At 44.5% G+C, this 16,225-nt stretch overlaps 1 protein-coding gene and 1 long non-coding RNA gene across 3 annotated transcripts in view; both read right to left on the bottom strand.

Moving 5' to 3' along the window:
- Positions 1 to 9,073, bottom strand: part of LOC110261275 — a 42,703-nt gene extending 33,630 nt beyond the window's left edge. For both annotated transcript variants that reach the window (XR_002345312.1, XR_002345313.1), the window contains exons 1-3: positions 7,499 to 9,073; positions 6,970 to 7,194; positions 5,583 to 5,621 (exon numbers count right to left, since the gene is read on the bottom strand). This is a non-coding gene — a long non-coding RNA (uncharacterized LOC110261275). The remainder of the gene's footprint in view (positions 1 to 5,582; positions 5,622 to 6,969; positions 7,195 to 7,498) is intronic.
- On the bottom strand, positions 13,452 to 15,746 carry LOC100739673 (major allergen I polypeptide chain 2-like). Its single transcript, XM_003481826.4, has 3 exons — positions 15,640 to 15,746; positions 14,927 to 15,108; positions 13,452 to 13,687 (listed from the first exon to the last, which is right to left on the bottom strand). Exons 1-3 carry the CDS (start codon positions 15,704 to 15,706, stop codon positions 13,586 to 13,588), a joined length of 351 nt encoding a protein of 116 aa, XP_003481874.2. The 5' UTR covers positions 15,707 to 15,746; the 3' UTR covers positions 13,452 to 13,585.

Raw genomic sequence — 16,225 nt, 5'->3', positions numbered from 1 at the left:
GCTTGGATCTGTGTTGCTGTGGCCGTGGTGTAGGCCAGCAGCTACAGCTCCCATTTGACCCCTAGCATGGGATGTTCTATATGCCATGGATGAGGCCCTAAAAAGACAAAAAATAAAATAATTAAAATAAATAAAAAGAACAAAGAGCATCGCTCATCATCCAGTTATGCAAAGGTTAAGTTGCAACCCCCTGCAGTCACTCAGCAACAGTATGCACCAATAGGGGAATTTAGGATGAAAAAACAAGTTAAGATACATATCTCAGGGAGAATTTTAATGACCCCAGATTCTTGAATTTTCCCATATATAGAAAAGCACTAAAATTATTGACTTGAGATATCCGTCCTTTGTGATTAGCAGTAATTTTTTACCAAGATGTATTCCCTAGCTAAAAAATTCACATATTTCCTTGCTCCTCCTCTACCTCTTTAGAGCAGTTCCTCTGAGCTGTCTCCTGTGCTACAGTCCTCAGTAAGACCCTGAATAACTTAAACTCACAACTCTTATGTTGTGTTTTTCTTTAAACCAACAAACTCAAAGAGAAACCCTAGTACATAAACATCCATAGCAGCTTTATTTGCAATATAGACCCCAAACTAGAACTAACCCAAATGTCCATTAAAAGATGAGCAGAAAAACAATCTGTGCTACATCCATATAAGTAAATACTACTCTGTAATAAAAAGAATGAAAGTACCCATGCATGCAACATGGAGGAATCTGAAAATAATTATCACCAGGCTGAGGGTGGGGGGAGGGGGCAAAAAAGCAAACATTTGCTTATTCCATTTATGCAAAATTCTAGAATTTGAAGTTTATAGTGAAAGACAGTCAATCAAATGTCATGGGAATGGGGAACCAGGGTGGGCAGGAAGGAGGGATTATAAAGGGGAATGAGGGAGTTTCGTTGTGGCACAGCACAAACAAATCCAACTCGTATCCATGAGGAGGCAGGTTTGACCCCTGACCTCGATCAGTGGGTTGGGGATCTGGTGTTGCCATAAGCTGTGGTGTAGGTCACAGATGTGGTTCAGATCCCTCATTGCTGTGGCTGTAGCACAGGCCAGCGGTTGTAGCTCCAATCCGCCCCTTGGCCTGGGAACTTCCATGTGCCATGGGTGTGGCCCTAAAAAACAAAAAATTAATTAATTAATTAATAGGAATGAGGTAACTTGGAGGGTGATGGATATATTAAATATCATTTTATGGTGATGGTTTCATAAGATAAAACATCACCCATACATCATCATCTTAGGCCTATGCATAAGAAAAAACATCACCTTTTACAATTTAAATGTGCACAGTTATAAAGGGGAATATCAACTTTATCTCAATAGATCTTTCAAAAAATGGTTTCAGGAGTTCTTGTTGCTCAGTGGGTTAAGAACCCAACACTGTGTCTGTGAAGGTGCAGGTTCGACCCCTCGCCTCACTCAGTGGGTGAAGGATCTGGCATTTGCCACAAGCTGCAGTATAGATTGCAGACGTGGCTCATATCTGGTTTTTGCTGTGGCTATGCTATAGGCCAGCAGCTACAGCTCCAATTCAACCCCTAGCCCAGGAACTCCCATATGCCATAGGAAGGAAGGTAGGAAAGGAGGGAGGGAGCAAAGGAGGGAGGAACAGAAAAGAAAAATAAAAAGGTTCCACATACAAATATGGATTTCCTGCTTCTCTTGAAAAGCTAGAAAATTTGACAAACATATTGATTTGACCATAACTACCCTCATCCCTTTGTGGAAGAGCCCTACTTCAAGGGAAGGAAAGACTAGCAAGCAATAAAGACTGAGTCACAAAAGTCACATGCTTGGATGACAATATCTTCTCTCAGTCTCCATTTTCTTGCCTAACAGTGACTTTGAGGTAATCAGCTCAAGAAGTCCCAGGAATCTAGAAAACTTTTTAAGATTATTTGCTCTCCCAGTGACCTTGTCCATAGGAGAGATATAAATCTACAAGTCCTGAGAACATCTATACACGCTCATCCCTCACAGCTTTAGTGACCAAAGTATTTCTCGCAGCATCTTTAGACAGGGTACATCCTCTTTAGCTTGCTCCCAACTATTTATCACACCCAGTGTGTGAATGTAATTATGGTGGACTCCAATAACCACTCATGATTTCCTCCAAGAAACCAGGGATGGATACAGAGGTCTATCTTACCTGGGCACACTGGGTGACCTGATGCACATTTGCCAGCAGGTAGAGGTGACATAGCTTCTGCCACAGGTACTGGTAATGATTTAACTCAGGCAAGGGCCTTGGGGAGGCCAAAGAGCAATACAGATGCTGAGAGCCTCCCACTTAACCAGAACTTAACCAGTGGGAATCTCTCCATTGTAGATGTTCAGATATATGAGATAAAACTTTTTTTTATATATATAATTTTTTTTTATTTTCCCACTGTACAGCAAGGGGGTCAGGTTATCCTTACATGTATACATTACAATTACATTTTTTCCCCCACCCTTTCTTCTGTTGCAACATGAGTATCTAGACATAGTTCTCAATGCTATTCAGCAGGATCTCCTTGTAAATCTATTCTAGGTTGTGTCTGATAAGCCCAAGCTCCCGATCCCTCCCACTCCCTCCCCCTCCCATCAGGCAACCACAAGTCTCTTCTCCAAGTCCATGATTTTCTTTTCTGAGGAAATGTTCATTTGTGCTGGATATTAGATTCCAGTTATAAGTGATATCATATGGTATTTGTCTTTGTCTTTCTGGCTCATTTCACTCAGTATGAGATTCTCTAGTTCCATCCATGTTGCTGCAAATGGCATTATGTCATTCTTTTTTATGGCTGAGTAATATTCCATTGTGTATATATACCACATCTTCCTAATCCAATCCTCTGTCGATGGACATTTGGGTTGTTTGCATGTCCTGACTATTGTGAATAGTGCTGCAATGAACATGCGGGTGCATGTGTCTCTTTTAAGTAGAGTTTTGTCCGGATAGATGCCCAAGAGTGGGATTGCAGGGTCATATGGAAGTTCTATGTATAGATTTCTAAGGTATGAGATAAAACTTTTGAACAATGGCTACTTTATAGAGATTACTCTCAGAACTTCTCCCTAGTGTCATTCTCACTGACCAAAGAGCAAACATCCTGCACTGCAAAGACCATTCTCCAGCTTGAACTTTCTGGTAACAAGTAAGGAAAGACCATTAGCTTCAGGCTTTTTTACAAGGTGACTTCTCTGATGTTTAATGAGGCTAGATTTGTGGCTAAGGAATGCCCCACATGGAGTTCCCACTGTGGTACAATGGGATCAGCAGCATCTCTGGAGCGCTGGGACGCAGATTCGATCCCCAATCCAGCACAGTGGTTAAGGATCCAGTGTTTCCAGAGCTGTGGCGTAGGTTGCAACTGTAGCTTGGGTCTGATCCCTGGCCCGGGAACTCCATCTGCTGTGGGGTGGCCAAAAAAAAAAATGTCCCACATTCCATGGCATTCATTAGGCCGTTCTCCAGTGTGTATTATCTGGTGTTGAACAAGTGTGGACTTAAGGCTGAAGGTTTCCCACATTCGTTATACTCATAAGGCTTTTCACCATTGTGAACTCCCTGGTGTAAAATGAGGCTGGACTTTTTGCTAAAAAATTTCCCACATTTTGTGCACTACGGATTTTCACCAGTGTGAACTCTGATGTACAATAAGACCAGAGCGTCAGCTAAAGAATTTCCCACACTCAGTGAACTTACAATGCTTTTCTGCAGTGTTTATGCTTTAGTGCCAAACAAGTGTGACTTTGTGACTAAAGATTTTTCCACATTCACTATACTTATAAGGTCTTGCCTCAGTGTGAATTCTCTGATGTTCAATAAGGCCAGAGCTTTGCCTAAAGCATTTCCCACATTCACTGCATTCATCAGGTACTGTGGATTCTCTGGTGCTGATCAAGTCTGTATTTCCGGCTAAAGCCTTTACCACACTCACTACATTCATGAGGTCTTTCTCCAGTGTGAATCTCTTATGTTAAACAAGTCTATGTTTACAGGTGAAGACTTTCCTGAATTCACTGCATTTATAAGGATTTACTGTGATATGAATTGTATGGCGTATGATAAGGTTGGAGCAATGATTAGGACAAAACCTAACTCCTAATATTCTCTCTTGAAACTTACTTCTACAACTGACCTCCTCATTCCAGTTGATGGCATCTCCTTCCTTCTGCAAAGGCCAAAATTTGTATTCCTCCTCTCTCTACATCAAATAGTTTTGTTGGATCTACTTTAAAAACAAATCCAGGAAGATGTGGTACATAGATACAATCGAATATTACTCAGCTATAGAAAAGAATAACATAATGCCATTTGCAAGCAACATGGATGAACCTAGAAATTATCATACTAAGTGAAGTAAGTCATACAGAGAAAGACAAATATCATATGAGATCACTAACATGTGGAATCTAACAAAAAACAAAAGAACTTACAAAACAGAAATAGACTCAAAGATTTTGAAACCCAATTTATGGTTACAAAAGGGGAAACATGGGTGGGGCATAGGAATAAATTAGGAGGTTAGGACTCACATATACATACTACTACGTATAAAATAGGTAACAAGGACCCACTGTATAGTACAGGGTAATTTATTCAATGCTGTATAATAACTTATATGGAAAAATAATCTGAAAAGGAATGGATATATGTATATGATTTACTTTGTTGTACACCTGAAACTAATACAACTTTGTAAGTCAACTATACTGTAATAAAATTTAAAAAAAAAAAAATAGGAGTTCCCGTCATGGCGCAGTGGTTAATGAAACCGACTAGGAACCATGAGGTTGTGGGTGATCCCTGCCCTTGCTCAGTGGGTTAACAATCCGGCGTTGCTGTGAGCTGTGGTGTAGGTCACAGGTGCGGCTCAGATCCCACATTGCAGTGGCTACAGCTCCTATTCGACCCCTAGCCTGGGAACCTCCATATGCCATGGGAGTGGCCCAAGAAATGGCAAAAAGACATAAATAAATAAATATATAAATAAATAGACCCATGCTTCCCTCCCCACCCCTTCATCCACAGCCACTACCCTGACCCAGCCACCAACCTGGTCAAGCTGTTACCATTCTCATCTAGAGTACTGCAGTAGCCTCCCTTACTCCTATTGCCTGTTCTCCACTCTGGGCCCAGAGAAAGTCTATTAAGACCTGATTCAGAGTTCTCTCCTCTTCTACATCAAATCTTCCAAGGCTCCCAGTACCCTCAGCATAGAGGCACTATTTCTCAGCCTGCCATTTCAGGCCTGACTCCTGCATCCTGGCTCTCTGATCCCACAAGAAGTAATGGAGAACTATGGTTGCCACCTAGTCTCACTTCTAAGCATTTGCACCTGTACCTGTAATACTGTCTACAGGACAGTACCTGTAATACTCTCTATAGGACAGTCTATTGGTGGCCAGAAATCAGGACCTCTCAATATAACCCATGGCCTGAATTCAGATCTTGAGTCTTGAGAGAGGCGTCAAAAGCAATGACAACAGCAGAGTGGCAGGCATAGAGTCCCGGGACACATCCTGGAGACCATGAATGGAAGATGGAGAGAGTGAGGGCCTGAGACAATCTTTACTCACCTGTGCATGGCTCATAAATGCTTCTGAAACCATGGAAACCTGTGGGAAGAGAGAGAACTGTGAGTGAAGGGCATCCCTGCTGGGGTCTTGAAGGCTGATCCAACCCCCTAAGCCTGCCCTGAAGCAAAATGACCTCCAGCTGACTATTTTTCACTTCCGGATTTCAGTCTTGATGCTGCCTCTTACTAGCTGTGTAACCTTAAACTAGGATTCACTCTTCCTGTGCCTTAGTGTCTTCACCTATAAAATGGGCATTAGAATGGTACCAACCTCATAAGACGCTGTTGGTATCAAATGCCTTAGTGTATGTCAAGTGCTTTTATTTTGCACAGAATTAAGGCTTTGTCAAAATTTTCAGTGCAAAAGACTTGATGGGTTTTGAAATTTTATATTTGTGTTATACTTATCTTTTAAGTATTTAAGAAAATGTAATACTTAAGACTTTTTAGTGCCAATACACTGCTTTATAGCATATTAAGATGTGAACCGAAATATTACGTGCTTGCATAAACGTGTTAGATTCATACATTTCAGCGTTTAATTGCCTACCTGTATCTCCACATTTAGAACACTGATCTCTTAGTGTTGCAAGGAGTGGCTGTTTCATAAACTCCTAAGTTAGAAATAGGGAAAGGGGCTGAGTGGATGCTAGTCTTCTAACCTTAAAAGTCTCATAATTGGATCACTTCTCCCAGTCTACATACACCTATCTGCTCCAGCGCCCCATGGTAATTCTCATAGTCTGTTTGCTGTAGCCTCCACAATATCACCCCATAGCCAATATCATCATCAATCCTACTCCCCCACTCCCCATCCCCACCTTGCCGCAGACTAATCTCAGTATCATTTAGCGACCTTTTGTTTTATTTTATTTTTGTCTTTTCTAGGCCCGCACCTGGGGTATATGGAGGTTCCCAGGCTGGGGGTCCAATCGGAGCTGTAGCCGCGGACCTACGCCAGAGCCACAGCAACATGGGATCCGAGCCGGACCTGCGACCTACACCACAGCACATAGCAACGCCGGATCCTTAACCCACTGAGCAAGGCCAGGGATCGAACCCGCAACCTCTTCGTTCCTAGTCGGATTCGTTTCCCCTGCGCCCCGACGGGAACTCCCAGCGACCTTTTAAAATTCTAACTCAGGAGCCCTTGCGGCTCAGTGGGTTAAGAACCCAACAAGTACCCATGAAGGTGTGGGTTTGATCCCTGGCCTCATCAGTGGGTTAAGGATCCAGCGTTGCTGCAAGCTAAGGCGGTGATCGGCTCCGATGTGTGGCTGTGGCTAGGCTGGCAGCTACAGCTCTGATTTGACCCCTAGCCTGGTAACTTCCATATGCCACAGGTGCAAACCCAAAAAGAAAAAATAATAATATAATAAAATTCTAACTCAGATCTAGTCTCTGTGCTCACAACCCTCCAACGCCTTCAGAATGTTGGCCAAGCTGCTGAGGCAGCTACCATTCCACATACGGCTTGTCCATTCACAATGTTTCCCGCATGCTCCTCAGTCGCGATTCCATTGCTCAGCACATGCTGGTCCCTCTGCATGTAACAGTTTTCTCATCACGGTGGGTGTCAGAAATCGGGACTTCACCCAAGAATGCTCCACTGTCTTGAACAAAGGAGACAAGCTGAAGTGGCTTGAGCGGCACCCCTCATTCGAGGCTTTAGGATTCAAAGGTGGGGGGTCTGGGAAGGAGAAGGCCTAAGGCACAAAAGATCAACCTGCGTTGGGTCGCCCGAGGACCTGCGGTGAAGCGAAGCCGGAGAGGCGGACGACCAAGCCCAGGTTATCTCAGGCTCAGTCAAACCCCAACCCCAGCCCGTCCCGGGCGCAGCCACTCTGCTCCGAGCCACAGACCCGAAGCTATGAGCTGTGGGCAACGTCTCCTCTAGCGCCTTCCCGCTCACCTTACCTCAGGCCGGACCAAGAGTGCAGAACTGGATCAACCGGACCGACCCAAAGGTCGCCAAAGTGACCCTCTTCAGGTGGACGCCGGAAACCCCGCCAGAACAGGTTGCGCAAAGTATTTAAAGCGGCTTTCTCCTTGGCCTTCATTGGCGCAGTGCCGTGGACGCGCGGCGCAGAGACGTCTGGGTAATGTAGTTCCCGCTGGGCCGATGGAGCTTGGCTAGGGGCCCCCTCTCCAGACCTCTGGGCCCAGGCCAAGATCCCCCAAGCGAGAGGCTCACCGAAGTGGTGCCCGCAAGGACCCATGTAGGGATGGGGTCTCACTTCATTTAAAGGGACGAACGAAGATTTCCGTGGAGTGTAGTCTGCAACCGATCACAGGAATGTTTAGAGATATTTTATTCAGATACTTCGCAAAGCTACAAAATCAAGACACAAGGAATCTTGTCAGTCCTCAGTGCATACGCCTATTACCTGGAAGCTAGTAAAATCTTATTTCTCTTCAAAGTTAATTTTGTGGGGTACAGTGTATTTGGGCAATGACAAGAGAGACAAAACTCCAGACAGGGTCATATTGGAGAAAATAGGGGAGGGATGTTGAGCGACCTGAGCAAGTTGTCAAGTGTGGAGCTCGGCTGCAGCTCCCAGAGTAAACATCCCTGCCTATTGTAGTCAGTGACTGTGTTTAACCCAGGAGTGTAACTCGAGGAGGCGGATACAAAACCCACGTTCAGCTGCTCACTGTTGGAAAGACTAATGCTGGAGAGACGGCTGTTGGCTAAAAAGGAAAAAGTTCTTTATTCAGGAGGCCAGCAACCTGGGAAGATTGTACTAATGTCCTACGACCATCTCCAAGTTGCTGGGTAGAAGAAAAAGATTTTTTTATTTGTTTGTTTTTAATTTTTTTTTATTTCAATATAGTTCATTTACAGTGTTGTGTTAGTTTCTGGTGTACAGCAAAGTGATTCAGATACCTCTATACGTATGTATTCTTTATCATACTCTTTCCCATTGTGGTTTATTACAAGATATTGAATACAGTTCCCTGTGATACACATTAGGACCTTGTTGTTTATCTATTCTGTATGTAATAGTTAGCATCTGCTAAGCCCAAACTCCCAATCCATCCCTCCACCACCCCCAACCCTTGGCAACAAAAAAAATCTATTCTCTATGTCTGTGAGTCTCTTTCCGTTTTGTAACTAAATTCATCTGTTGTTGTGCTTTGCTTTTGGGGTTTGTTTGTTTGTTTGTTTGTTTGGTGGCAAGATGGAGATCCCAGCCCAGGGAACGACCCAAGCCACAGGTGTGACCTATCCCGCAGCTGTGGCAACTTGGAATTCTTTAACCCATTCTGCCAGGCCTGGGATCAAACCCACACTTCTGCAGCAACCCAAGCCACTGCAGTCAGATTCTTAAACCATTGCACCACGGTGAGAACTCCACATATATCTATTTGAATTATGGTTTTCTCTGAATATATGCCCAGGAGTGGGGTTGCTGGATCATATGGCAACTCTATTTTTAATTTTTTGAAGAACCTTCATGCTGTCATCCATAGTGGCTGCATCAATTTACATTCCCACCAACAGCACAGGAGGGTTCCCTTTTCTCCACACCCTCTTCAGCTTTTGTCACTCCTAGACTTTCTCTTTTTGGCCCCACCTGTGACACATGGAAGTTCCCCAGCCAGGGATCAAACCCTTGCAACAGAAGTGACCGTAGCCGAAGCAGCAACAACGCTGGATCCCCAACCCCCAACTATGCCACAACGGAAATCCTATTTGTAGACTTTTTAATGATGGCCATTCTGACTGGTGAGATGTGGTTTGGGTTTGCATTTCTCTAATAATTAGCAATGTTGATCTTTTCATGTACCTTTTAGGCATCTGTATGTCTTCTTTGGAGAGATGTCTATTTAGGTCATCTGCCCATATTCTGATTGGTTTGTTTTTTAGCTATTCAGTTGTATAAGCTGTTTTTATGTTTTGGAAATTAAGCCCTTGTAGGTCACAGGTTTTACAAATATTTTCTCCCTGCTTGTAAACTTTTTGTTTTGTTTACAGTTCCCTTTGCTGTGAAAAAGGTTATACGTTTGATTAGGTCCCATTTGTTTATTTTTGCTTTTATTTATATTGCCTCCGGAGACTGACTTAAGAAAACATTGCTACAGTTTATGTCAGAGAATGACTTGCCTGTGTTCTCTTCTTGGAGTGTTGTGCCTTATATTTAAGTTTTTAAGCCATTTCGAGTTTATTTTTGTGTATGGTGTGAGGGTGTATTCTAACATCATTGATTTGCATGTGACTGTCAGGCTTTCCCAACACCACTTGCTGAAGAGACTGTCTTTTCTCCACGGTATATTCTTTCCTAGGAGACAAAAGATTTTAAGTCGGTATAAGAAAGGGACCTGAGGGAGTTCCCGTCGTGGCGCAGTGGTTAACGAATCTGACTAGGAACCATGAAGTTGCAGGTTCAGTCCCTGCCCTTGCTCAGTGGGTTAACGATCCGGCGTTGCCGTGAGCTGTGGTGTAGGTTGCAGACGCGGCTCGGATCCCGCGTTGCTGTGGCTCTGGTGTAAGCCGGTGGTTACAGCTCCGATTCAACCCCTAGCCTGGGAACCTCCATATGCCGTGGGAGCGGCCTAAGAAATAGCAAAAAGACAAAAAAAAAAAAAAAAGAAAAGAAAGGGACCTGAAGGGTACATGAGCAGCTCCAGCACAACTCTCAGATTGGTTAGCATCAAGGTGAAGTTTCAAGTATCATTCATCTGTTTCAACCAGTCTGGTGTCTACATGTTTGCAATCAGGGATTTTCATCTGGTGGGCCTCTGCTTCCTGAAAAAAAAAAAAAAAATTTAAGACTGTGTGTCAGACCTTATCAATATTTTTCACAGAACTGGGAATTTGGTGACTCTTATGTGGGTAGTTTAGAGTTTAAATTGTTTTCAGCTATGCTTGCTTATTTTTCCAAATATAACATAAATGGCATATCAGTGAACCATACAACTGTAGTCTTTTGAGTTTGGCTTCTTTTACTTATCGTAATGTGTTTGTTTTGCTTTTCAGGGTCGCACCCGCAGCACATGGAAGTTCCCAGGTTAGGGGCTGAATCAGAGTTACCAATGCAGGCCTACACCACAACCACCGCAACGCAGGGTCCAAGGTGTGTCTGTGATCCACACCACAGCTCAGGGCAACACCAGATACATGACCCCACTAATCGAGGCCAGGGACTGAACCCACATCCTCATGGATTTTAGTTAGATTCATTTCTGCTGCGCCACAACGGGAACTCCCTACTCATCATAATGTTTTAATGTTCTTCCATAGTGATGCATGTGCTAATAATTCATTCCTTTTTATTGCCAAGTAGTATTCAACTATAGGAGCATGACACATTTTGTTTATATATTCAATAGTTGTTGTGTATAGATTTACTTGTAAACTGAAATCTGAATAAAGCTGCTATAAACATTGGTGGACAAGATTTTATGTCAGAATATATTTTCATTTTTTTTTTTAGTGTAAACATAGGAGAGGGATTTTTAACTCATATGATAAGGATCAAGTTTGTAAGAATAAAGTACATTTTTCTCCAGAAAAAAATCCTGTTATTTCCACTGGGATTACTTTATCTGTCTTCTATCTTTTTTTGTCTTTTTGCCTTTTCTAGGGCCCCTCCCGCAGCATATGAAAGTTCCCAGGCGAGGGGTCGAATCAGAGTTGTAGCCGCCGGCCTACGCCACAGCCACAGCAACTAGGGATCCGAGCCACATCTGCAACCTACACCACAGCTCACGGCAACGCTGGATCCTTAACCCACTGAGCAAAGCCAGGGATCAAACCCGCAACCTCATGGTTCCTAGTCAGATTCGTTAACCACTGAGCCATGACAGGAACTCCTCTATCTTCTATCTTTAGGAGGAAATAATATTTTTATTCAGGTGAAAACTTTTCCTTCATAGACTTTTTATTTATTTAATTCCATGTATATTGTCCCTCATGAAAATTTTAGAGCTGTTTTAAAAAATATATTCATTGATTGATTGAACAAATATTTACTGAGGGTCTATTCTGTACTTTGCAATGTATTAGTTTTGAGGCTGGAGATATAAATTTGAAAAGTGTAAAGTTAGAATAAAGCTGGATGATATCACGGAGAAAGTGAACATGTATAAGAAAAGAAAATAGATACAAAGAGAATGGTCCCTGGTATAGGACATAAAAAATCATAAAAGAAGCTGAGAAGGCTCCTCCAGTACAGGAGGAGAAAAAAAACAAGAGATGGTGATATCATGAATGTCAAACTGAGACAGAGACAAAGACAGAGAAATCAGTTGTGACAAATGAATAATTAACCATTGGAATTATGGCAATTAAATCATTAATATATATTAATCCACAGGAAAAGGCTTGGCAGGTCCATCTTAATTTTTTAAATGTGTGACCATTTTTCTCAATGCCATTTTAAAAATAATACATTTTTCAAGATTCAGTAAACTGTTGTTATATGTTAAAATATCTTTAACTCTATACATGTGTTTTCTCTTCTGCAACAATGACTATCTAACTAGTCCTCCACTAAAACTAGACTATTTATTACCTGGAGACCTGTGTTGCACTACCTGCTGAGAAAAGCTTCCTCACAGTTTCTGTTTTTCTAAACTTTCTTGGTTGACGTCAACCATTTATTCTGGGGGTGGGGGTGAACTTTAAGCCAATCATTCATGGGAACAAAAATTAATTTAGATAGAGTTGGGAATAGCTGACATTTCTACCAAGTCAATTCATCTCATTCAAAGGAAGGACTTCGCCCTTTATCGTTCCCAATTTTATTTATACTTTTCAACAAAATGTTCGGTGTTTTTAGTATGACCTGAACACTAAATACTAAGTGTAGCAGAGTGTCCAGCCCTTAGCAGGTATAAAATCAAGGTGTAGAAGGAGCAAACAGATGAATTAAAGTGCTTAAGTTCAGCCGGAAGATCAAAGAAGAGCCAAGATTCAAGGCCTTGGCCACTTAGCCCCAAGTCCCAAGTTCAGCTCCCCATATGCGACCTTATTGTGCCTGCCTGGCCCAGGAGGTAGAGAGATTTTAACCAGGCACGCCATTCTTCCTGTGGGACATACTTACTACAACCCAACATTGCTCGAGACTCTAGGAAACAGGGGTAAAACTTAGTCCCTGCCTTGAGCTTCCCAAGTCTCGTACTGGTAATACAATTACCCAGTTCAGTCTTTTAGAAGTAGGCTGGTGGGAGGGTGGGGGGCAGTGACACTTGCTCCATGTGGCACAGCCTGCAAGTAAGACTTCAGAGCCCAAGCTCTTTCTAAGACAACATTCCCTCTGGGCTGGCTTCTTCCACCCACTCCCCTTCTCCCTTCCTCCTGGCCCAACACTGCATGAAGGTCCTAGTCCCAGCAGCAGAACCCAAGGACAGCAGTGACACTAAGTGTCCCTGAAGAAAGGTCAGCATCCTTGGAAGACATCTACCCGACAAGCAGAAAATGGCAAATGCCACAGGGAAAAACGGAGGACCTGTGACAAGCCTGCTCAGGTCATGTCCTGAGTCACCCTTCACTAACCAGAGTGACAGTTCAAGGACTAGAGCCTCTGCAACTGGGATAAAAACCAGAGTGGGAGAGAAGCTCCCTGTGGCCAAGGACAGCACTTTTGTCTTTCCAGGCTGGTGAGGGCAGGGGTTCAATTCATGGTATTTTGCTTCATCCTCACACACACAATCCCTGTTTTGCAGGTGAGAGCATAGCCAGAGAAAGATAAAGCAGACTTGCCCATGGTTCTGCAGCTTGCCAGGAACAGGGCCCAGGTTTACCCTGACTCTGGTCCCCAGGTTCTCTATGACCACACGTGCCACCTCTCCATGCCATCTCCCAAGATCTCCTGCCAGGCCTCGCCTACTCCCTGCACAACACACAGACACTGGGCACACCGAGCACAGATGCAGTTATTTTATTCAAGTCAGCCTGATAGGGATCACATCAGGTGGGGACAGGTGTCTGGATTCCAGCTTCAGTTGAGGAGAACAGGGCAGGAAGATGGAGAACAGACCAGGCATCCCTGGCAAAGGTTATCTCCCTAAAGGGAGGAGAGTGGAAATGACTTCACTGGCATCCTGCTCCAGCGTGTCTGCTGCAAAGGCGGCACAATCAGGGCTAAGCATGATAGCAGCCTGGGAGGAAGCAGGGCAAAGAAAGAAGGTCAGGACCTGAGGCCACTGCAGGGCTGGCCTGTCTCCCCAAGATCACTTCACTCCTCATCCTCAGTGACTGCACGCCATCCCCAGAAAGAACCTCTGGCCCACAGACCCACCGCTGGAGAGGGGGCTGCCATCAGGCAGGCCACAATGAGGATGGCTCCCTCGTCACCCATGCACAGGTGTCAGGAGGAAGACAGAGCAACCAGCCATGCCAGGGAGAGGAGGAGGTGAGAAGGTTCTGGAGGACTGGTCGAGGGAGGAGCAAGGTGGCTGAGTCTGGGTTTGGGTGACAACTCTTCTACCTGAGCCCCTCCTGTCAGATGTACTGGTTGTACGGAACATGCGTGCAGGTGTTGTAAACAGTCCCACGTGTCTGTGTGCCTGTGTGCAAGAAATTCTGCTTCTTGGAAAACCTCTCGTTTTGCAAAATCACCACTTGGGAGAAAATTGAGTAAGAGAGAGACTATTCAAAATCTACAATATTGTGTGACAAGAACAATACCAACACCACCACCAACAAAAAGATAGTTCATGGAAGAGGAACATTGGACTAACCCTGGACAACAGGTGCATGTAGCTAAAAGCTGCCTCAGGGATCTCAGGCACCAAAATAACAGAGCAGATATCTGGGTTTGTAGACACTAAGACTGTGTCTGCGGAAATGGGGCTCTGGGCCGGAGGGACAGCCATCAGAGTGGGCCCAAGAGGAGTGAAGTTGGCCAAAAGCCAGAAAACTTACAAAGCCAGGGAGTCCCTTCTGAGGAAGAGAGTCTAAAGGCAGGGACTCGTTTTCAATATTCTTAAAATAGAGCTGACAGGACTCCTACATATACAGAAGCTGAATTCTTTCTTTCCTGTCAAAGATTAAAATTCTAATCCTGCAATGCTAGCTCCCCAACCAAGGAAAAATTACATGAGTCAATAATACTGTTTACCTGTTTCACTGATATTAGTCCCTTAGTTTTAAATATTTTTGAGATAATTGCCATTATTGGGACAGGTGTGGATGTGTGACACCAGAAGAGGCTAGTGTGCAGAGGGCATGTGGTTGCATATTATATGTGCTGCAGGGTGGAACAGAGGTTTATGTGCTTGATTGTTTATAGCTTTTGTTTAATGCATATCCTATGACTGCATGGCTATTACCATGTTACATATTGCAATATGCCACATGTGTGGCTTCAGGGTGAAGATTGGAGGCAAGTAAATTACCACGTAGACGGCATGGTTGAACATGTTGAAAACTCCAGTGTCAATGAAGCAATCCTGGGCTTTTTTTATGGCTTCTCTTTCCGGTTCAGTAGCATTAATCAGATCCATGGATGAGTCCAAAAGCGGTCTTATTCCAAAGCTCACCACGCTGAGGAGTTCATAAAACATAGGGCAAGCAATTCCTGAAGAATCAGACAGAAAACACCACATCAGAGGAATCAGCAGGGGTAGGAGGGTCCTCTCCCTCCCCCCATTTGACAGTAACCCACATAACCAGAGCCTCCAGACTCACCTTCCACAGAGGTCCGCCCTCTCCCAGAACTACTTACACACCAGAAAGAAAACATCCTCTGTGAGGCACTCCCAGAAGAAGGGAGCCAAGAGACAGGCTAGGACTGGAGAGCCCTCTGCCCCTGACCACTGTCCCTAGGCACACCAGCCTGCCTGCTGCTTCCCTTCCAATAAGCAACCTCTACCCCCGACTGACAATCCCTTCCAGTGTGCACAACCAAGGACCCTTCCGGATCCAAACCTCTCCCTACAGTCAAGTTCTGAAAGGCTCAGGGAGGTTCTGCAGGACTCCTGGACTCTCATCTGCCAGCCGCCCTACTTCGGTTCCTAGAAGATGCTTGGAGATGATTCTGGAAGGATGGAGCGAGATGGTGTGGGCCAAGGATCAAGAAGACCACCTGCTCCCTCTTTCCTACTCTCACCCATATTGAAGCCCAGCCCTCTGGTCACCAGCAAGGCCAGCACAAGCAGTGGCGTTCCCTTCATCATGTCAGCGGATGGGATGCTCTGCTCAGGGCAGGGTTTCTGCTGCTTTATGAACTACTAGCTCCCTAGCCCAGCCCACACCCCTCCCAGGATCTCAAAGGCCTGTAGCCAGGGACCTGGCACAGGTGGCTCCCTCAGCCCCTGGGGTGTTTAGTGTGGAAAGCCCTTCCTACTCTGACAGCAGAGCTCCCAAAGAAGACGTGGTAGTATCTTTGCCAAAGACAACTGGAGCTGACATTTCTAAGTGACTCCATTCTGAGCCAAATGCTCTGTTTTCCCAGCTCCAACTATCACCTGTTTTGCTGGCCATCCTCCCTCCAACCTATCCTGGCTCCCAGGGAGGGACTCTCCCAGACTGTGGAGACGAAATCACAGGAGAGCTCAAGGACAGGTCTACAAACCACACACAGACAAAAGATCACCAGAATCCTTACTTTTGCCCAAGGTTAAGTCCTGGACATAAGAATGAGGAGCTGGGCCTTGATGAAGCCCCCTGTACATCTTAACTGCTGCAGTGTCTCG

This window comes from Sus scrofa, chromosome 6, assembly GCF_000003025.6.
Source record: "Sus scrofa isolate TJ Tabasco breed Duroc chromosome 6, Sscrofa11.1, whole genome shotgun sequence".
Taxonomy (NCBI): Eukaryota; Metazoa; Chordata; class Mammalia; order Artiodactyla; family Suidae; genus Sus; species Sus scrofa.
This window is presented reverse-complemented; position numbering and strand designations above follow the sequence as displayed.